The sequence below is a fragment of the Mixophyes fleayi genome, chromosome 4, assembly GCF_038048845.1.
Source record: "Mixophyes fleayi isolate aMixFle1 chromosome 4, aMixFle1.hap1, whole genome shotgun sequence".
NCBI classification, from domain to species: domain Eukaryota; kingdom Metazoa; phylum Chordata; class Amphibia; order Anura; family Limnodynastidae; genus Mixophyes; species Mixophyes fleayi.
Genome location: NC_134405.1, coordinates 275,378,683 through 275,403,092, shown reverse-complemented (window position 1 = coordinate 275,403,092; position 24,410 = coordinate 275,378,683). Strand labels below are relative to the sequence as shown.

At 39.2% G+C, this 24,410-nt stretch overlaps 1 protein-coding gene across 2 annotated transcripts in view; it reads left to right on the top strand.

Annotated features, from left to right (window-relative positions):
* The window catches only part of LOC142152768 (electrogenic sodium bicarbonate cotransporter 1-like), a 351,181-nt gene that overhangs the window by 239,198 nt on the left and 87,573 nt on the right, over window positions 1-24,410 (top strand). The window contains exons 17-18 of one of the 2 annotated variants that reach the window (XM_075209752.1): window positions 17,687-17,759; window positions 19,399-19,467. In XM_075209752.1, coding sequence (XP_075065853.1) covers window positions 17,687-17,759; window positions 19,399-19,467 — 142 coding nt within the window. The remainder of the gene's footprint in view (window positions 1-17,686; window positions 17,760-19,398; window positions 19,468-24,410) is intronic. The other variant, XM_075209753.1, reaches the window with a different exon arrangement.

Sequence of the window (24,410 nt, the reverse complement as noted above, 5' to 3'; positions counted from 1 at the left end):
ATTATGTTCTCTTCATAAATCCTATCTGTGAGCTGGAGATTTGGCTAATTAATGTAGAGATGTTTCCAAAAGTCTGTATCTCTGAAATGGGGCAGCAAAGAAAGTATATAATAATGTCCTAATGCTTAATTATAAATAAAACTGTTGTCAGGTCCTCTTTAAACCATTTGTGTAAGTAAGGGGACAATATGTTTTCATATTTGCCATTAAAGGGTATTTAGCCAAAATAGACATAATAGGTCTGTTTTGTATAGAAGGATCATATGCAGTTCTCTACATACTTCCATCATACATCGCAGCATCATTTGCCTGGCGTCAGCTAATTTCAGACATGGCAGTTGGGTCTGAGCGTGTATTGAGGACTGCGTGCAATCCCACCCACTGAGGAAGATGTATCTACAGAATGTATGCAACCAACTATATAAAGTTAGGCAGGCATGTGTATTTGCAAGACAGACCTTTTGAGCCTATTTAAAGTGGACTGTAACTGCAAATGTTTTTGCTTAAATTGTGCCTAACACAAGAAGAAGAATTATGTCATTATGTCATACATACATATATACATTACTACACAAATTCCTTGACACCTGGCCAACCACCAATATGATTATTACCCCCAATACAATTGACAGGATAGATCTAGGAGGTGATACAGGGACTATATTTATTATCACTCAAATGTTTGCCAAATATTGTTTGTGCCCAGCAGCACCACATCGCTTTCCATTGACCAACACAAAAATCCCACCTGTTTGCACTCTGGAAAAGTCCTATCCTCCATGTCAACTTCTCCTTTTTGTTCAGCTTTTTCTTTTTTTTTTTAAATCTCCTTTTAGGGAAGGTGAATGGCAACCTTTCCACTGAGTTAGATAACAGTTAATTGAAACGTTTATATAATCTGGTGCTTCCAATTTGAATACATGGATAACAGAAAGGAATATAACACATAAAGAGAAGATTTTAAAAATAGAAGTTTTTAAAATGATCTATATATTTTTTTAGCACAATATATTATGGCCACAGTAAATATCGCATATGTATATAATCACTGAATTACTTCCTAGTTCCAGGACAAGATGAAGTAATTGTCCATTGATTTGATAATAGCCTTTACAACCTCACATCAGATATAAACATCACTGCATTCATAGGCTTAGTATGCATCTTCAAAGTAAGCCTAGCTGTTAAATATCAAAATCACTATGTCCTTTAGGCTCACATAGACATGGTTTCTCTTAACATACAGAATGCAGCAATGTTTGGCCATATCTATTCTGCAAGTTTGATCCTTGTTAATCCAAATGGTAAACTTCATGTGGACTCATAATGGTTGTTCTGCTGGGTTAAAATTAGATCAAAAGTTTTGGTCAAATGATGACCACAGATATGTGTGGTTATTGGTCAGTCACAATACAAGGGTCCCTTCATGATCCTGATTCAAGTGTGGACAAAAAGTACTGGTTAGATGATCTGTTTAAAGAACTACTGTAATATACCTGTGTGTGAGCATCTAAAGCCCTCATTCTACAGGGTCAGATAGTGATTAAATTACCTGTGCCTCAAGTGGTTAGTACTGTATCCTTTGGGGCATAGATTCTAAGGATCCCCTTGGTTTTCATAGATCACAACCCCCAAAAGAAAACAGGCCCTAGTTACAAAACAAAAGATAAAGCCAGAGGTAGTCAGTGGAAAGCCCGGTCAGATACCGTAAATAATAGTTTAATGTACAAGAAAAGCTCAAATCACATCAACAACTGACAAACGACCAGTTTAACAGATACAAAAATATATAGATGCAAATGTTTTGACATCAAAAAAGAGTGTCATGACACACACACACAATACACACACACACACACACACACACACACACACACACACACACACACACACACACACACACACACACACACACTTTGTAGAAAAGCACTGTACAGTAAATTAAAATGAAAAGAAACAGAAAGGAGAAAATGGAAACTTGTATTCTTATTGAATAGGGACAAAGCATGCAAAAAAACAGGCACAGAGTAGACTTTGCAACCTGGGAATTATAGACCTGTAAGCCTGACATCAATAGTGGGGAAACTACTGGAAGGTATATTAAGGGATAGTATTCAGGATTACTTTGTGCACAATAAGATTATTAGTGGGAATCAGCATGGATTTGTGAGGGATAGGTCATGTCAAACTAATCTAATTAGTTTCTGCGAGGAAGTTAGTGGGAACTTAGACCAGGGCAGCACAGTAGATGAGGTCTACCTAGATTTTGCAAAGGCCCTTGATACAGTGCCACACAAGAGGATGCTTTACAAAACAAGGGAACTTGGTCTAGGAAACAACATTTGTACTTGGATCGAAAACTGGTTAGAGAATAGTGAACAGAGTGTTGTGATAAATGGAACATTTTCTAATTAGTCAAAAGTTTTAAGTGGAGTACCTTACGGTTCCGTGCTGGGGCCACTCCTTTTTAATATATTTATTAATGACCTTGGTGATGGTTTAGAGAGTAAATTTTCCATTTTTTCAGATGACGCTAAACTCTGTAAGGTAATAAAATCAGAGCAAGATGTCGCTTCTCTACAGAGGGACTTAATTAAACTGTAGGATTGGGCAGATAAATGTAATATGAGGTTTAACATCGATAAATGTAAGGTTATGCATTTAAGGATCAAAAACAAGCACGCAATCTATGAATTCAATGGGATTAATTTAGGGGAATCTATAACGGAAAAGGATTTGGGTGTGCTTGTAGACAGTAGACTTGGCAATAGTGCTCAATGTCAAGCAGCAGCTGCAAGGGCAAATTAAGTATTGGCATACATATAAAGGAGTATAGATGCAAGGGAAGGCAGTGTAATTTTGCCACTGTAAAATCGTTGGTAAGACCTCATCATTGGAACTAGAAAGGGTTCAGACACGGGCGACAAAATTAATAAAGGGTATGGAGTCATTAAGTTATGAGAAAAGGTTAGCCAACTTAAGCATGTTTACTTTAGAAAAGAGGCGTCTAAGAGGAGATATGATTACTATGTGCAAATACATTGATGGTCAATTTTACCCCAAGGACTATACACAAGACACACTGTCACCCCCTATGGTTAGAGGAGAGGAAGTTTCATAACCAGCAAAGGAAGGGGTTCTTTACAATAAGGGCAGTCAAGATATGGAATTCACTGCCAGTGAAGGTTGTGATGGCAGATTCAATAGATATATGCTTAAGAATGGGTTAGACAAATTTTTAGCGGAAAAGTGTATCCAGGGATACAATCTTTAATTAAAATGAAGGATAGTAGTGGATACAGGGAAAAAATAGGACTGCAATATTGGGTCTGGAGGGATTTTTCAAATATAAGTGAGGGGTCACAAGAGATCAAAAGTATGTTGAATTTGATGGACTGGTGTCTTTTTTTCAACCTCATCAACTATGTTACCATGTTACTATTACACTCCCTATGGTACACATTTAGGATAAAGTTATCTTATAATTAACTTTCTTTTTTCATCTCACTTATAAATCAACTCAATAAAAGGTCAATAAAGGTCTGATTAATCAAGGGGTCTATCTGCTGATTTTATGCATATCATATGCAAAATGACTCTGCGCATGCCCAGAAGAGGCTCATACGCCAGTGGACGCAGTAAAGTCCGATTAATCTTCAAGTGCAAATGACACTTACTACAGTTTGCGATTACGATTTCTGTGAGGGAATAGTGTGGAGAAAGGGCGAGTCAATGGCAGAACTACCATTCGAGCAGCAGGTGCGGTGCTCTGGGGCCCATGGAGATAGTGGGCCCATTGCACAGGGAACTAGTGAGCTGTGGACCCTGGTTCTCTCCTCCCAGCTTCCTTCCACCAGGGCCCACAACTCGCTAGTTCAGCCTCTGGGGTACTGTATAGTAAAGACGTTCCCCTGCGCATCTGTCCGATTCAAACTCCGGTGCATGCAGGAATACGCTGTTTTTCAAACGAAAGTCTGCGCCAACTCAAGGTCTAAGTCACCGATGACAGTCATGAGCAACTAAAGCTGCATACTAACATTATCTAATGTAAGTTTTAACTATTCTCCTGAATATACCTGCATACACTGATCTCATTGTACACCACTATACAAGATTAATATGATGCCATTTTGTGAAGACCATTGGAGAGTTGAGAGAACTTGAGAGATTTGAGATTAGTTGAGATTGAGATCATCACCTTATTTTTCTTAAGAGGTAATGTGGTTTAAATTGTAATTGTTGTAAAATGTGTGTTCATAGATTTATACCATAGTACTACATTACCAATGCTTGTCTGTTTTAAAATGTTATCTACCTGTTGTTGTCACGGGCACTAGGAGTTTTACCCAGAATTCACCAGGTGTAGCTACACTTACCAGAAAAGCGGACCTCTGGATAGTGAGGTGAATCAGTGGAACCATACAGTAGAATAGAGGAAAGGAATGTCAATAGTATAAATGCTGAGTCTTGGCACCGTGGAACTGTGATGGTACAGCAGTTTAGTAAATAGGATAAAATGAGGAAAGAGTCCAAGTGCCTTAGCACGCAGGTAGCATATAGCAGGCCAGTACTTGATAACTGGATAATGTTAGGCAAAGACCAATCAACAATATTGTAGAAGAGTCAGCGACTTGCAGCTACAATACAGAAGCACTTGTAGACTTTAGTCCAGCTAATAGGTACCATACAGAGTAGTAGCTATATCACAAGGAAACATGAATGGTCTACAGCTGGTAAGTTTCACCACGGATATGTAGAGAAGACTTGTCCAGTGCAGGTGTGTAACAGAATAGCGTGAGTGGTCTGCAATTGGCAAGTTGTACCACTAATGTGAAGGGAAGACTTGTCCAGGTGCAGGCATGGAACGGAGTAACGTGAGTGGTCTGCAATAGGCAAGTTTTACCACTGATGTGTAGAGAAGACTTGTCCAGGTGCAGGCGTGGAACGGAGTAATGTGAGTGGTCTGCAATAGGCAAGTTGTACCACTGATGTGAAGGGGAGACTTGTCCAGGTGCAGGCATGGAACGGAGTAACGTGAGTGGTCTGCAATAGGCAAGTTGTACCACTGATGTGAAGGGAAGACTTGTCCAGGTGCAGGCATGTAATGGAGCAATGTGAGTGGTCTGCAATAGGCAAGTTGTACCACTGATGTATAGAGGAGACTTGTCCAGGAGCAGGCAGGTAACGGAGGTAGCGAGAGTAGTCTGCAGCGGGTAAGTTCTACTACCTATGTGGAGAGGAGACTTGTCCAGAAGCAGGCAGTTAACTGAGGTAGCGAGAGTAGTCTTCAGCGGGTAAGTTCTACTACCGAAGTGGAGAGAAAACTTGTCCAGAACAAACGGATAACACGAGCAGAAAAAGGAAACACCTTAGAGTCTCAAGGAATGAGAACCAAGAACAGGCAAAGGTAATAGGGCAACAGGTGCCTTAAGTACTGAGAGGTGATTAATTAACCAATGAGACTAGAGACGAGGTATTAACAGTTCAGGGTTTCTGCACATGCGCAATCTAAGTCAAGATGGCGGACGGCCGCGAATCAGGAGAGGCGCCGGCAGGAGCGAGAGAGACCCATGTCCCAACCTAGAGGCACTAACAGTCCAGTGAGTGACAGTTGTATAGTTAATCACCTGCCTGCATACATTTGCATTGGGTGTTTTCATTTTGTGTTTAATCTTCTAAAAGTCTTGCCTACATATTCTACAATATATGTTAATGCTATATATGTATTAACATACCTAACTTGGTTTTAAATGAATGTAAAATTTCTTGATTTTTGTATTTCATGTCATGAAATGTTTGTTTTGTTTTGCAGAAATATAATGAGCCTTGCAAGTCCAGTTCTAGGTATAGATATGCTTAGAATCTTTAATGTACAGGTAGTTGGTTTTTTTTTGCCCGCTTAATCTTTCTCACATATATCATGGATATGGTGCAAGCCCATGATGAGGAGGGCAACAGGCGCCATCCCCTCTGAAACCAGCAAATGGTCCACGGTTGCTGGACCAGGGAATGTGTCTTCAGGTCACATGTCAGTCTCTTCGGGATGTCAGATGCTAGGTGGTCCATCGCTATCAGCTACCACTTCATGTCATAAGGAACCACCTGAGCATTGTGCAGAGTGACCTTGAGCCAATGCGTAACATCTTGACAACAATACCAGTGTTGACAAAACTGTTGGTATTGCACTTCTGTCACACTGGGTCTTTGCAGGCTACAAGGCAGGAATTTCCCAAGCCACCTTCAGTCAGATGGTGAAGTTTGTGCTGAGGTTATTCCTGTTGCGCATCCGTCAATTTGTCCATCTGCCACTCGATGAGGAGTCCCTTGTGCCAAGAAAAGCAGAAGTTTTTCACCATAGCCGGCTTTCCGCACGTTATAGGGGCAGTACATGGCACACGTGTAGCCCTGGTACCGTTGTGGGGAAATGCTTTCATTTATTTAAATAGGAAGCATTTCCACTTCATTAAATATTCAGGCTATATATGATGTATCTCTCCAAATTTGAGACATGGTTGCTCTATGGCCGGGGAGCTTTTTTTTTTTTTTTTTTCTTTGCTTTTAGGCAATCAGACATGGCTCAAATTACAGAGACAATGAGGTGCAAGGCCACATGGTGATGCATGGCTATTAGGTATAATTATATATCACATCATTATTTAACAATTTAACCTTTTGTTGTCCTAAAGACCTTACTATACAGTGTAGTAGAAATGGTAGGTCTACCACCTTTGCAAAATATAAAACTTGATGTACTTTTATGGTTTACTTGTAGAATCATTTGTCAAATATTGTAGCACTACAATCCACCATATCATGTTAAAAGATATCCATAATTGTTTGTATATTTCGTTACTCATTACTAATATATTATTTTATCTTTCTTGTCACCCTTTATAGGAGACAACGTATATTCTTTCCACCTTTGGCTCCTCACTATTCTTTTAAATCCACACAAGGAGCAGGAAGTTGCATACAACTCGGCACATACCGCCACCAGATCTGTTGTAGAGCGGGCATTTGGCCTTGTAAAGGCCAGAGTCCACTGTCTCGTCAGGTCTGGTGGTGATCTTATGTATGCGCCGAAAACAGTATGTGACATAATTGCTCTAGGTGTGGTGTTCCATAACATTGCTATTCGGAGTGGGGTTCCATGGGTCGAAGAGTCTGTGGTTGCTGGCCAGGAGGTGGAAGGCATCGACCTAAGCCCTCCTGAAACAGGCTATTATTCATCTTACAAAGAATATGTGCTTTCATCCTACGTTTCATGTAAGTAATTTATTGAATTTGTTTCAAATGTAAAGCTTAAAGTAAATGTAAAATAACACAAGCAAATTGTGTATTAATGAAAACACAAAACAAACCACACATGACAAACCTTAGCAAGGTTTATCTTGTTCAGCCCCTCTTGGACCTTGTTCCTAATTTAGATGTGGGCTTGGGCCTAACCTGGCTTCTGGTTACCTGTGGGTCACAAGAGAGTGGAGGTGTACCAGATGACGGTTGTGTCGCAGAGGCAGTTAGGGATTCATAGGTTGTTAAGGAATGTGGTGTTGGCCAAAAAAGGGGTTTGGGGAAAAAGAGTGGATTTGGACTGGAGATGGTAGATGGGCAGCAGTTGCGTTTATTACCTGGATATAGATGATTATTGTAATCAATTGATAGGTGAGCCAGCCACCTTACATATGTTTTGAAGGGATCCGCGATTGACGTGCATTGCATTGCGCAGGATGTTGCAAACATGTGGTCTGACACATTCTGTCATGCTAAGCTGTGGGTACTGACAGCAGCAATAGATTATTGCTTGTGACTTGCAGCATGGTACATTACTGATGAGGAGAAAGTGAATGCGTACATGTCAGTCCACAGGCGCCTGCGCTTATAGTTGTACAGTAGGTGCTCAATTGTATAGTTGCAGAGGCGGTGGAGCGAGTTTGAGGAAACAGTCGGTGCTGCATGCAGATTTGAAGACTGAGATTGATAGGCGTAAGTGTCTATTAATCGCATGTTTTATATTTAAAAATAACATTATTTTTATTTCTGGCCCACTACAAAGCAATATGGATTGTAATGACATTCATTGGGCATTGGAAGTGCAAGGGATGCTTGGAAAATCTGTGAACAAAGTACACCCATGGCATATATTTAATCAATGTTGTATCAGTGCAATATTTTTAATGTTCTCTGATTTCGTTTTTTTTTCCAGATGATGAAGAGATACACCCACACTTCCAGCCTCCCAGTCCCAGTTCATGTCACTCCAGTTCCAGGTTCCAGGCTACACCCCACCCCACAACCCCTTTTTCCCCAGTCCACTTCTCCTGCCCCAGCTTATGTTGTCACAAATTAAATTAGAACGAGTAAAATATATATATATTAAACAAGCAAAAAAAAATATTTATTAGGTATGCCAAACCAAAATAATTATGTTTCTATTTTTATCTATTATCAGCGTTTTCCTAAATGTTTATTATAAAAGTTTTGTTATTTGCTTAACAAGAGTGTGTGTGTGTGTGTGTGTGTGTGTGTGTGTGTGTGTGTGTGTGTGTGTGCGTGTGTGTTTGACTAATGTAAATATAGTGTGTATTAAGGTTTCTTTGTTTTTTTTTAAAAAAAGTATGTCCCCCTTCCCACAAACAGATGTAGTGCTTCCAGACAAGGCTGAAACCAGCAAAATATGGGGGGGGGGGGGTTAGCATGTGGTCCCTCTGAATTTTACTTTTAGCATCACTAGCCTTTGACAGCCTGTTGGCACTGTCGAAGTCAGCTAATTGGATAAAGTCATTTCAATTAATATCGAGCAAACTTGTCTTTGTCTGAAATTATGCGTAGAGCACGCTACAGCGTGAAAGGGCGTATCCAGCCGCAACACGTGGCAATAAACAGTTTCTACACTTTTACACACTTTCGCACAAAGATAAACATTTGTAAATAGTACACATTAATTGTAGTTGCAACACATAGTCATTTATGTCGAAATATAGTAGAATTCATGTTTAATAAAGAAGGTATATGCATACTAGTGAAACCTATGGTTCAGGTTAAGGGAAATGTGTCATGTTTGATATTATATTAATCCCCTTCACATCAGCAGCTGTCCGGTGCATTCGGCAAAGAGATTGCACATTGCATACTCTAGTTATTGATGTTAGGGAATAAACCTTTAATATAATTCTGACTGTAAAATGCAAATGGACTGGTTGTAATTGGAGTTATGGCGGGAAGAACAGAGCTCATCCCCTGGAGAGATGACCCCCACCTTTGGATTCCTTAGATTAAACCAGCCTATGATCTACAACCTCCTGGACCTTCCTTAAACCTGGACCAATAGTAGCAAGCCACATCATCTGCATTGTTTTACTGTATTTCTGTTTGCATATAAGCATGAGCCTCACATCCAGTGAACAGACTTCTTGTCCACAGACTTCAGGATTGAATGTTCGCTGGATCCAGAGCGCCTGCGATAAGTAACGGCTGTACTTATTATTATTTCGCTTGAATTATTCTGCTACTTTTTGAGAATAAATATTTGTGCGTTGGAAACACAAATCGAGATTCGACAATCGTTATTGGATAGCGACAAAACGCTTTTAACAGCACTATAGCAGGGCAACCTGCAGCGTGGGGTCCCCCGGCCATAATGCAAACATACAGCCATCCCTCCAGGGGTACCCAGCCCCTTGCTAAAAGCAATAGGACTCTTCCCACACCCCTGGGCAGTGGTTCTTGGGTAATAAAATGAAACTAAAAAACATTTTGGCCCTGGTGCACAACAGTTCCCAGCTTGCCATTAAGTGTCATGCTGGGAAAGGGCATGCTGGCACTTGTTGTGCTATATGTGGTGACAAGCTCTGGTATACAAGGCCCACACACTTTTAATAGAATAATAGTACCTACTAGTAAAAAAAAACACAGTTTGGTAGTATTTTTATAAAAATTTCCCAAAATCCCTGGTTTATCGCTTTACTATTTGCCTAACTCAATAGGAAATCGTTTTTCTTTGGTCCTAAAGTAGTCCAATTGGAAGAGAAGTAAAAACTTGTAAACCATGACAGAATGAATAAAGGAGTCAGTCCACAAACAACCATTCAGAACAGCAGCTATTTGTTGGAGTGCGGGAAAACTGATCTGATCATGTATTAATCCCTTGAGGTCAATTAAGCTTATTAGCTTATTAGTTTGGACTCTTATCATTCTGCATGACTCTTATACTGTTTGGTCATGCATCATTTAGGTTTCAATAACTCAGCAACTAAGCTGTATTTGTGGCATAAAGGGCCCACTGGGAAAATGCAGTGATAGGGGCCCATGAAATATTGTGTGTGAACAGCCCTCAAATTGACCAGAGAGCCACCAGAGAGTCAAGGTCAGCCATCTTTTTTTCATTTGGTACTTGTTAGTTATACAGATGATGCCACTCAGAGCTGCAAAGCTTTTTCAACTGGAACTGTTTTTTTTTTTCAAATCCCTCACTATGGCTTCAAGTTAGTGAATAATTCATTAAATCAGCCAGGCAGTGGTAGGCTTGAAAACAGCAGCTCAAGTGGAAGTAGCAGCACAGTGCTTGTGAGCTACAGTGGATTCCTTAAAATTAAGACGTACCAAAAAAAAAACAGTTTATTCAATTAAAGAAGTTAATGTTTTTGTATTTTTAATATCTCCCACTTGAAAGACAATAATAATAATATTATAGTAATATGTTTATTAGAAAAGTGCGCAGACTCCCATATTTTGATTTTGGTTCTAAGACCATCTTCAATTTTTGCTTTTGGCCAAAAATCATCATGTGTTTTGGTTTTTAATCTGAATTTAATTAAAAATTGTGAAAAATAGGTAAAATCACATGATTTTGAGCTGTTTTTGTTCCTAAATTAATATCTATAGCATTAACATTCATATACAGTCCTTTTTCTAATGATCTATCCACAGCAACCTAATAATACTGTTGACACTTGAGTTGTCAACCTAATGTCATTGACTTTCTGAATGTCTACCAAATGAATGTCTAGCTGTCGACCGCATAGCCTCTTGCTTTAGTTATTGGCATAGCAGGTCATTTTTTAGTAGCTAATGATAAGCAGTGATATTATCTTCCGCACAAGATAATTCCAAAATAGACATATATATTGAACATGTCTTATTATCAAACCCAAATGACAGGTATCTGGTGCCAAACTAATAATTTTTAATGATAGAAAGATATAATGACAAATCACAAAGGGTGCTACTTCCTGTAGTATTATATCATAATATACTACAAAGAAAGGAAAAGAAAAAAGAATACTACCTGGGGAAGGCACACCTCAGATATGTGGTAAAAGTGTCAGCAACAAATGATTAATACCAGCTTGAGACCCTTTTCTAAATCCATAAATAGCACACTCAATTTTGGACTTGAAAAAGCTGTGACACACATAAAAACAAAATTTTTATTGATATGTATTTAGATAAAATATAAAAAGCAAAATATTAAAAATTTGGAGTATGAGACAAGCTCAGAGGTATTTTAAATATATGACAATGTCATTTGTGAGGCTCTATCCCTGGTGTAGTAATATGTAGCAAAATATTTGCTATTCTTGATAACTGTGACAATACATCGGGACAGCTCCTTATGAAATTCTTGGAGACCACAATACTGATAGTGAAATTATTCTCTGAAGTAGCTGCTCTTTCAAATATTTATGTAGTCACCAGTTAACCAAATGTAAAATTGTAATGCAGCTAATTAGTAAACCTATTTAATCCTGCTGTGTAAACAGTGATAACCCCCACCTAGGAACGATATAATATGCTGGTAGAAATCCTTCATGAATGAATAATATCCCCTGTTAATTCATATAGGGTTTAGGAACTGATTTTAAATCCTGAACATGCAGGTTCTTCCAAAGTAGTGGGTTAATGTTAGCACATACATATAATTATGCTGACCTATAGTACCCTTAAGTATCAATAGATTATGTGGTAAGAATGTAAAAGCAGGTAGGTTCATAATAGCAAGACCTAGTAATATAGATAAGTCTGAACACAGAGTTCTGCATTCCTTAATTGGAATGTCTAACTCAGTGGTTCCCAAACTTTTGCAGTTCGCGGCACCCTTAGAATCTCCATAATTTTTTCAAGGCACCCCTCCAAAATATTTACTGAGCAGTCCCGTTTTATAAGCTGTTGGGTCAAAAAAAACGTAATAAGTATTTAGGTCAGGACAGAAATACTTATTTAGTTGTATGCAAAAATAATACACATAAATCCAAGAGAAAATAATATTTTATATATTTTTATCAATTATATTTCTGTCAAAGAATAATTTACAGCTAACTCACACTGTGCCCCCTCTGCCTCTCCACACACTCTGTGCCCCCTCTGCATCTCCACACACTCTGTGCACCCTCTGCATCTCCACACACTTTGTGCCCCCTCTGCTTCTCCCCTTACTCTGTGTACCCTCTGCATCGCCACAAACGCTGTGCCCCCTCTGCATCTCCACACACTCTGTGCTCCCTGTGCATCTCCACACACTCTGTGCACCCTCTGCATCTCCACACACTTTGTGCCCCCTCGGCTTCTCCCCTTACTCTGTGCACCCTCTGCATCGCCACAAACGCTGTGCCCCCTCTGCATCTCCACACACTCTGTGCTCCCTCTGCATCTCCACACACTCTGTGCTCCCTCTGCATCTCCCCTTACTCTGTGCCCCCTCGGCATCTCCCCTTACTCTGTGCCCCCTCGGCATCTCCCCTCATTCTGTGCCCCCTCGGCATCTCCCCTCACTCTGTGTCCACTCTGTGCCCTCTCTGCATCCCAGGGGCCGGTAAGAGAACAAAAAAAAAGCTTACCAATCCGGCGGTGCTCGGGACCAAGCATCCTCCTCTCTCCTGCCACTTGTCACTGAATGTCGGCCGTGATGACATCACGCCCGACATTCAGTGAGAAGCGAGGAGGGAAGATTCTGGGTCCCTGGTGCTGCCAGATTGGTAAGTTTTTTGCTGGTTTTTTTTCTTCTCTTCCCAGTCGCGGCACTCCTGTGACAGCGCCGCAGCACCATTGGGAGCCGCGGCACATACTTTGGGAACATGATTGTGAGCTGCATCTAATTATCTCAGGTAGATAACAAATACCACTCCAGGTAAGTATTGAGTATTTTTTGTCACATGGATAAATCCTGCATATTAAATGCTGTATAATTTGCTTATAATTAATCCATACGTAAAACAAATGTAATTAATATAGAAAAAATTAAAAAAAATATACCACTTATGTAATATGTCCAATGATCACCGTCTGTCATATATTCACAATTCTAACAGATATATTGAAAGGACATTTTAAACAACAAATGTGCCTTAATATTTTCACATAAGTAATTATATAAAAAAAACTATATAAAGAAACAAAAATAATATATTGTGTATAACTAATGTGACATGTAAAAATGATAAAGTGATAACTATATAATAAACCAGTGAAATCTTGTACAGAATAATTATTTCTATATTATGGTATTTTGATCTCAAATATCTCACAACATATAAGTCCCCTTTGGGGACATATATGTTGTGAGATATTTGAGATCAAAATACCATAATATAGAAATAATTATTCTGTATAAGATTTTACTGGTTTATTATATATTTATCACCTTATAATTGATTTAATAATTATTCTGTACAAGATTTCACTGGTTTATTATATAGTTATCACTTTATAATTTTTTCATGTCACATTAGTTATACACAATATATTATTTTTGTTTCTTTATATAGAGTTTTTATATAATTACTTATGTGAAAATATTAATGTACATTGGATATTTAAAATGTCCTTTCAATATATCTGTTAGAGTCTTAGTAATTGAATATACGACAGACGGTGATCATTGGACATATTACATAAGTAATATTATTATTATTATTATTATTATTATTATTATTATTATTTTATTTTTTTCTATATTAATTACATTTGTTTTACATTTGGAATAATTATAAGCAAATCACAATATTTATACAGCATTTAATATGCGTGATTTATCCATATGATAAAATTATTCAATAATTACCTGGAGTGGTGAATTTAATGGATGATTGGGCCATGTTGGCATCCCATACGGTGTGGGATATTGAGCTTTATACACTTAGGGTATATAAAAAACATGAAATCTTAAATTAAGATTATGAAATTAATAAATATTTAATATGTGTTTTTATATTAACTGGGCATATCATATTATATATCCCTTATAATGTTGACCTATTTAATACTTACCCTGGGTGGATCTTTGAGGTCCCTTTTGGGACTTATGTGTTGTGAGATATTTGAGATCAAAATACCATAATATAGAAATAATTATTCTGTATAAGATTTCACTGGTTTATTATATTATTTGTCACCTTATAATTTTTTTAATATTTATTTGTATAAGATTTCACTGGTTTATTACTTATTTATCATTTTATAAAAAAATTCTCACGTCACATTAGTTATACACAATATATTAATTTTGTTTCTTTATATACTTATATGAAAATATTAATGAATATTATATTGGATATTGGATGTTTAAAATGTCCTTTCATATATCTGTTAAAGTTTTAGTAAATAAATATATGACAGATGGTGATCATTATATATATTACATAAGTGATATTTTTCATATTAATTATATTTGCTTCTTGTTTGAATAAATTATAAGCAAATCACAAAATTTATATAGCATTTAATATGCAGGATTTATCCACGTGACATAAAATACTCAATACTTACCTGGAGTGGTGAATTCTGAATTTTACTAAGGATGTACATGGTATGAGGCATTTAATTTGATAAATAATCTCAATTTAGACTGAAAAATAAAGGATTTAATCCTCCTGTCAGAGATGTATAAAATTGAATTATTATTTTCAATGGGTTTTCAGATTTAATGAATGAATGAATGAACAAAGACCCTTTTATTTATTGGAATACACATAATAGTATTGCCATTCATGACGTTTATTGCACAAGTAATACCATAGCATAGTAGATACCTTACGGCCCTGAAAAGTGTCTATCATTACAAGTTAATGCTCATTGGTGGATGTGTGTTTAAATAGTCCAAACAAGCAATGGGTTGCCTTTTAGTAGAAATGTTCAGCGAATCGTACCTAAGGTTTTAGTAAGGGAGTTCATGTCACAAGCTCAGTAGTTGAGGCTCTGTAGATTCAGGAAGATTGATTTATATCCTGCTCTTAAGCTGGGTACACACTACAGAAATTTCGACCAACTTTTTATGCCAAGCTATTTTACATGCGATCAATGTTCCGATCGCTCGGTCCATGGACTGCATACACACTAGCCTTGTTTAGAACGATAAAGGGAAGAGCGGACATCCCTTTAGCGACTTTTTACAGCCATGTTGTTGTGAGCAATGACAATGTTATTTCGTACTCACTGTTGTGAATCGGTCGGAAGTTTATACACACTACACAGTGGGAAAAGGTCTCTCCACGATGACAGCTCTGCTCGGAAACTCACTCCACAATAATGGCACTCTTATCCAAACTGCACCGCTGCCTCCAGGACCCGATACGAGAAGACACGCTCTCAAGCCGGAATAGATCTCCCCCGATTGGTAATCAGACATCCACTGCAGTGGCTCCCGGTATATGAACACTGCTCACTTCTAGTGTATCGATATCCAACCGTATGTTTCTTCTTATAATCACTTCTCTAATCGGTATTTCCTCAGATGTAGATATATAAAATAAACTCTGCGATCTTCACTGATGTATATCATATCTCACAATAAGAGAGTATGAAGCAGAGATAGTATGGGAAAAAAACAAAAAGCACCAATAGTGCATTATCTCCTTAAAAATGTATTTATTAAAACAATAGACATGAAAAACATACATAAAAGAGTATCACTTGTACAATCTTTCTTCAGTTGTACCCTTACCCGCATAAGGTGTCAAGCATGCAAGAATAAAGTATCCACAGAATCGCCTGCAATTCATTATCGGGGTTATCGCTGATTACACAGCAGGATTGAATAGGTTTACTAATTAGCTGCACTACGAATTTACATTTGGTTAACTAGCGACTACATAAATATTTGAAACAGCAGCTTCTTCAGAGAATAATTTCACTATCAGTATTGTGGTCTCCAAGAATTTCATACTGAGCTGTCCCAATGTATTGTCACAATTATCAAGAATAGCACATTTTTTGCTACATTTTACATTCTTATAATAGACTACACCAGGGATAGAGCCTCACGAATGACATTGTCATATATTTAAAATACCTCTGAGCTTGTCTCATACGCCAAATTATTAATATTTCGCTTTTTATATTTTATATTAATACATATCAATAAGAATTTTGTTTTTATGTGTGTCACAGTTTTTACAAGTCCAAAATTGAGTGTGCTATTATGGATTTAGAAGATGGTCTCAAGCTGGTATTAATCCATTGCTGCTGACACTTTTACCGCGTATCTGAGCCTTCCCCAGTTAGTATTCCTTTTTCTTTTCCTTTCTTTGTAGTACATTTTTTAGTAGCTGTTGCAATGATCTACATGCAATCGGTGAATGCTGAAACAGAACTAATGTGATGGTGGAGACAGTGGCAGTATGGGTTGACTGGCAGTGGGTAGGAAGGGGGAGTATGGCAGTCGGGGTGTCTGGCAGCAGAGAGGGGGAGTGTGGCAGTTGTGGTGACTTTGAGCAGTTTGGAGAAGTGTGGCAGATGGGGTGCCTGGCAACAGGCAGGGGAAGTATGGCAGATGGGGTATCAGACAACATGTCAGCAAGGAGGGGGAATATTTGGGGTGCAGGAAGGGAGAGAGTAGCAGATAGTATGTCTGGCAGAAGGTGGAAGGAGAATGGCAGATGGCATGATTGGCAGTAGTGAGGGGGAAGTAGTGGCAGAGAGGGTGTCCTGAAACAGGGAGGGTTGTATAGAATATCGGATTCCTGAAATAAGGGAGGGTGAGTGTGGCAGAATGGGTGCCTGGAGGCAGGTAGAGGGGGTGTGTGGCAGAGGGGGTGTCTGGGAACAGGGATAATGTGTGTGGCAGAAGGGGTGCCTGGCAGGGGTGACCACCCAAGGCGCAACGCTGAAGGGAGGCGCAATTTAGGAATATTTTAGATTAATTTGGTTAAAATTGAGGGCTAGGGGGGTGGCATTTGTCTTTCTCGCACCGGGCGCTAAAATTCTAAGTTACAGCTCTGCACTAACTCACACTGCCTCTCCGATGCACACAAACGTTTCTGAAACACACTCACACTTCTCACACACACACTGACTCACACTTCCTCTCTCATCACTCTACTGAGCAGGAGACTCTTTAGTGCTGCAGACAAAAGCTAACATTAACGTCCTCCCTTAGGATGTAAGCTCGTATGAGCAGGGCACTTCTTCCCTTGTGTCTCCATACCTGTTCTTCTGCTCCGTCCTTACTCCATATGACTGTCCCGGAGTTTCTGAAGCATTGGTACTTTGTGTTTATTGTTTTGTACTATTTAACCCTGTATGGTCTACTGTTTGTACTATGTACGGCGCTGCGGAAACCTTGTGGCGCCCAACAAATAAATGATGATAATAATAATAATTAGCTGTCTGCTCATCTCCTTAATAGATTTTACTGATTTATTAAGTTTTATGTATTGCATTCACTTTGTTTATACCGTTATTTGTTTGCTTGCAGGGAGCAAAGAGTAACTGGCCTAGCGGTGTTCATCCTAACAGGTGCATCAGTGTTTCTGTCACCAGTTCTTAAGGTATTTTGTACAGTAGATGGTATCTTTAAAAATAAGAGTGGGTAGGCAAATTGAAGGAGACTTGAATGTTCAGCTCTTGAGCCATGTGTTGCGTTCATCTTAGCTTCACTGTGACTTATTGAAAGATGACTGCACACAGGCCTATAGTGTACATGTTAGATTCCATTTCCGGGAGCCCTGCTCATGATCCACCCAAATCCCATCCAGATTCACATGCAGTCTGTAAACCAATATGCTCAGTGTTGTATAATATGTGCCCTGTCAAAATGGCAATGCCAGATAATGATCCAATTCAAATTGATAGGATAATTATGTAGTACAATGGGAAATGGAATTTAAGATGGTCTCTATAGACCAATCAGTCTCAATCTCAAACTCCAAATCTTTCATGTGCTCCCTTAAAACTCACCTCTTCGCCGTTGCCTACTCCGTCCCATCTAGTATTCATTTGAAGGGGCTGTCAAAAAAATTAGGTTACTTAAAAATGACGTGGCCATCCCATGTAGTGCTAGAAAAGAAAGGTTTTGTTTAGTTACATTTAATGGGTTCCATATTTCCATGTTGTGTAATGTCTCATATAGACAATTTTTATAAATCTATTGATATGTTTTTGCTTTGCTCTGCACTGCAGGATATTGAGCTTTATAAATTAGTAATCAAAATAATGGTTTGCTTATTTGGAGGCTTTTTGTATATTAGATATAACTAACTGCAAGCAGAGATCCGCGTTGAAATTACTGTACAGTAATAATGCGCAACTTGCGTGGTTCTTTAGAACAACGTGGGGAATTGAATTCCCCCCCTAGTTTGAAATGAGTTCTTTTTTTCCATACCACTTAAAATTTTCTAAAATGGTTATTTAATGCAGGTTTTATAAAGAAGCAACATTTCATAGAGTGCTTTGTAATTAGTACTATTGTACAGATAGAGAGGTGGTTTACATTGCTCTGGTCATAAGAACTTATATTCTATAGGTAGAGTGGAACAAGGAAGACACATGCTGTGAGATCCATAAGAGGCAGACTGGCTGAAGTATGGTTAGAAAAGTATGGAGCAGGATGTCCTTCTGATGCATGTTAGAGAACTTAACATGAGCAGTGACTATCAACACATCTAGGGAGGAGAGCAATGTGTGGCTGGGAGAATATATCATTGTGTATTGAACGTGGAGCAGAAATCTTGATTTTTTTTTTTTTATGTTAAAAAGAACATCTGGAATATGTTCCTGTGTGTCAGAGGAAACCAGTGCAAGGGCTGCCAGAGTGGGTCAAAAGAGTATTTGCATTTGGTGAAGTGAATAAACCTCACAGCAGCATTCATAATGGATTTAAATGGGGCGAGTCTGGAGTGATTGACCATTTAACAGACAGTTGTGATAGTGAAGATATGCTATACAATTGCATCAAGTTCACATTGGCTACCAATGTAAGAAATAATGTAATTTAGAGAGACTGCATTAGTGAAAATGGCAGGATTTAACTAATATTAAACATTAACATTAAATGTGAAGCTAACATTTATTTTAGGAAGAAAACTTGATAAGTGGAAAGTTTAGTGGAAGAGAGGGTAGTCAAATGTGTGAAAATCTGTCAACATGTTTTTCTGCACTGAAATTTATAATCACATTTTTTTTTTTTAGTATATCCCCATGCCTGTATTATATGGAATTTTTCTTCAAATGGGCGTGGCTGCTTTGGGAAGCATTCAGGTATGTATTAACAGCTCTATGCTTTTATTATATGTGCTTCAGTATTTCAGTACTTAATCTGTGAAACAAGATATTATTAAAATCTCTGTATGCTCTGCCCGTTGGTGCCACATATATTTGTATTCAAATGTTCCAGGCAATCAACGGCTCAGTGGCCACAAATTACCTTGTTTTCATCAGCATGGTTGAATAAAGTGGGGTAGTCCAATCCTTTTATCAATAATACCTTTATAAGATGTCAGACAGGTCCTAAGACATCTGTCCATCAGACTGTTTGCTTAGCTTTATTTGTGAAGGAGTTCTGATAATTTCATAAATGGATCCTAAGGGCGAGATTCAATTTCCTGCTTTGTTCTTTAGAAGAACACAGGGTGCGAATCATTGCCGTTACTACGGTAATTGATGTGCATTATTACTAGAGATGCTTACTGACCCCCGTGTTTTGGTGGATTAGCTTCGGGTTTTGGTTTTGCCAAAACCGCCCTTGCGTGTTTTGGTTTCGGTTTTGTTTAGCTATTTTTTATTAAATTTCATTTTTTGGGGTAAAATCACATAATTTCATTATTATTTTGTACCTACATTATTATTAACCTCACTAACACCAATTTCCATTGATTTTCATTCAATTTTAGGAGAGGTAGCATGTACAATTGATCAAGCCAAGCAGTTCATCCACAAGTACTGGCACTTTTGTGGCTGAAGTGCTTATTTTCTTTCAGCCCTCAATAAACAAGATAACAATGTCACCCACAATTAGTAGAGGTAGCATGTACAATTCATCAAGCCAAGCAGTTCATTCACAAGGAGTGGCACTTTTGTGGCTGAAGTGCAAGTCCAACATGGCCCTCCCTAAACAAGCTAACAATGGGCTTGTTACAGTATTGGCAGAAACACACATAAGTACCAGGAAAGATTAATGGTGCAATGGAATTGTCCTTGGGTCCTCCCACCCATATGTTGGATCTTACAAAGGACATGCACATTTTAACAAACCAAGCACTTCAGCGACAAGGGCTGCCACTTTTGTGGCTAAAGTGCTTGGTTTGTTTGGGCCCCCACTAAAACAGCTATCAATGGCCTAAAGGCATGTTAGACCAACAGTGCTGTGAAGTGAATTCTACACTGTCAAGATGTCGTCATCATCTTCAGCATCATCCTCACCCTCATCAGTGTGTACATCATCATCACAGACTATTAATTCATCTCCGCTGGAATCCGCCATTAGAGAGGTGTCAGTACTTGGATGTTCTTGCTGGTAAAGGCCTTCCTCGTGGAAGATGTAGTTCATTTTGATGAACATCATCTTTTCCACATTTTTAGGAAGTAACCTCCTACGTCGATCACTGACAAGGTTCTCAGCTGTGCTGAATACTCTTCCTGAGTACATACTGGAGGGTGGGCAGATTAGGTATTGCAAAGAAAGTTTGTATATGGGTTTCCAAATGGCTTGTTTTTCCTCCCAGTATGGAAAGGGACTGTCTGACATTTCCATATCAATTAACTCTTGAAAATAATCCTCCACCAGCCTTTGCATGTTAATAGTAGGATTGGATGGAGTTATGGTCGAGGTCACACTTTTTTTGGTAAAATCTTTCAAACCAGCCCAGATGTCAAACTGTTGTGGTCTGCCACCTGCCTCATCCCTGCTTCTCTTTGGAAAGTGCAATTTCTTATGAGCAGCAGCTGCCTGAGAAACTGAAGGAGGAGACAACGTCAAGCCAAGGTCCAGTTCAGCGGTCAACTTGCTGACCAAGAGCTCATTGCAACTGTTCAGATCTCGGTCATTTGGTGCATAGAATCGATGTAGGTCTTAAACCTTGGATCAAGCACAGTTGCCAAAACATAGTGATCCGACTTCAAGATTTTAATAACTCTTTGATCATTGCGAAGCGAATTAAGTACTTGATCTACAAGGCCAACATACTTTGCTGAATTGCTTTCTTTCATCTCCTCCTTCAGTTTGTCAAGTTGCTTTTCCAGAAATCGAATTAAGGGAATGACTTGGCTCAAGATAGCAGAGTCTGAACTCACTTCATATGTCACAACTTCAAATGGTTTCAGCACCTTGCACAGCACAGAAAGGATTCAAGACTGAAATACATTCTCCGTCCTTTCCCAATGTCATGGCTTGTGCAATACGCTTGTATGGCTTTGCGCTGTTCCTCCATCCTCTGAAGCATGTACAGGGTGGAATTCCACCTTGTTAACATCTCTTGCTTAAGTTGGTGGCAGGGCAAATTAAATTGTTCTTGGAGCTGCTGCAATCTCCTACATGCTGTGGTAGAATGCCGGAAACGTCCCGAAATTTTATGGGCCACCGAAAGCATCTCCTGCACCTCACGGTTATTTTTCAAGAAGCTCTGCACCACCAACTTTATTGTGTGAGCAAAATAGGGAATGTGATGGAATTTACCCAGCTGTAATGCTCGCACAATATTTTTGGCGTTATCAGAAATAACATATCCTGGTACAAATTATCAGCTGTATGCCTGTTAGAGAAGCCGGTGATACAAAGAGTAGCCTGCCTGTGCGAAATGTTACGTAGTGGTGTACATGCTGCTGCTGTTCCTGCTTGTGAAGGCGAATGACCAACCCAGTGGGCTGTCACAGTCCTATAATCTTTGGTTTGGCCACTTCCACTTGTCCACATATCTGTGGTTAAGTGTACAGTGGGTAGAATGGCATTTTTGAGCCCAATTAGTACATTTTTACGAATGTTTTGGTACAGTTGAGGAATAGCTTTTCTTGAAAAATGGTGTCGCGATGGAATTTTGTAACGGGGACACAAAACATCAATTAACTGTGAAAAACCAGCTGCGTTTATAGTGGATATTGGACGCAGATCTAACACTAGCATAGTCGCCATGGTGTCTGTGATCTGCTTTGCGACTGGGTGACTGCTGTTATATTTGCTTCCTCTAGCAAAAGATTGTTTCACAGTTAATTGTTGTAAAGTACTAGTGCTCTTCTTCTTGGGCTGCTTATGGGAGGAAGATTCACCCCCAACAGCAGCAACAGCAGCAGCAATGGGACTAACACTCAAGAATTCTTTAGAGGAATCAATTATAGTGCAGAAGTCATCGAGCCTTACCAAGTTGGATGCAGGGCTATCTCCGATCGCTACTGAGGATATTGATGAGGACGGTGTTGTGGGTGTATATTGCAGGTGTCAGAATGTAGGAGAGAAAAGGGTCCTAGCTGATGATGGAATGCTTGTTGTTATTTTTTTACCATAACGTTCAGCTTTTCCCAACACCTTACCATGAACTCGCGTCAAATGGTGTAACATGGATGAGGTTCCCAGATGGTTAAGGTCCCTCCTTCGACTGACTGTGGCTTTACATACACTACAAATGGCTAGACAACTGTTGTCAGGATTTGGTAGAAATAATTTCACACATAAGTAGTGGCTTTTTTGGTCTTATGTCCAGGCATGACAATGGCCTTCTTCTTAACACGTGCCAGAACTGCTTCCACTGGTGCAAGACTTACACAAACAACCTCATCCTCATCAACATCCTCATAAGACCCTTCACTTTGTAGGGCAAATTCAGAAATATACAGTGCTATTAGGATTTCAGCACTCAGAAAATACAGCTGTTTTTTAAAAGGGGGTATATGACACCCCAAACACTTTATAGGGCAAATTCTGAAAAATGCAGTGCTATATTAGGAGTTCAGCACTCGGACAATTCAGCTTTTTTATAAGGGGGTATATGACACCCCAAACACTTTGTAGTGCAAAATCAGAAAAATACACGCACTCCTATTTTTACTCTATCACTTTTCCTGCTCCACTGTGACCTAACTCTTCTCTGTCCCTCTCACAAATGGCGCTAGTGGAGGCGGGTATGTATTGATTCCAAAACTCGCGAGATCCGACGACGTCACGATCACGACGTTGTGCCTCATTTTGGAATCTGAATAGGCGCAAGTTTGGTACTCTGATACCCAAAGTTTGGTTGAGTCCGGTTTCAAGGAAACCGAACCCGCCCATCTCTAATTATTACTGTTAGTATGGTAATTTCAATGCTTTTTGCTTGCAGAAATCTGTGTTAAAATTACTGTATTAACAGTAATGATGCGCACCCTGTGTTGTACTTTGGAACAATTTGGGGAATTGAATATCAGTGGAGGGCTTAGAACATATTGCCTTATGTGGACATATATTATTGCTTTACCTATGACATGTTTTAAGAGCATCAATGAAAATTTGTGGTCAGTTTTAAGTATGTTTTAAATGAGTTTGCCAGCAATCATTGAACCATTCAGAGTTGCACAGACTTACTGAGCAAGCTGCATTGGCGCTGAGTTTTAAAAGGATTGGGCTACTGCATTTTATACTCATTTTAATGGAAACGGTGAAATAGTTATGTGTTCCTATGCTTTCCAATAGGGACACATACCTCTGATCACTAGTGAGGATATTGATGATGAAGGTGTTGGCGGTGTTGATTGCAGGTGCTGGGATCTAGCTGAGAGAAGGGAGCTAGCTGATGCTGGACTTCTTGTTGTTATTGTCAGGCGCCGCTCTCACACCATGCTAGGTGTCAGGAACGGACACCTGACCCGGCCGCCGGACACCCGTCCCGTTGCCTAGCAACGGGACCTACTTCCATGTTTGCGGCTGCGCATGCGCAGTGCGCGCTTCCCATTGCTAGGCAACGGGACGATTTTTCTCCGTTTCGGCAGTCAGGAAGCAACTGACCGCCACAGTACCAATCAGGGCTAGTGCCCTACTATATAGAGCCCCTCCATTGTCTCCTCAGTGCCAGAGTATTGGTTTCACCTTTCTCCAGTGTTGCATCTTGTTCCCAAATTCCAGCCTCCTTTGGTGTTTGACCTCCGGCTTGTTTCTGGACATTCTCTGTTCCACGGTTTAGCTTCTACGTTTATTGGACTCTGACCCTTGGCTATCCTCTCGACCATCCTCCTGGATCACC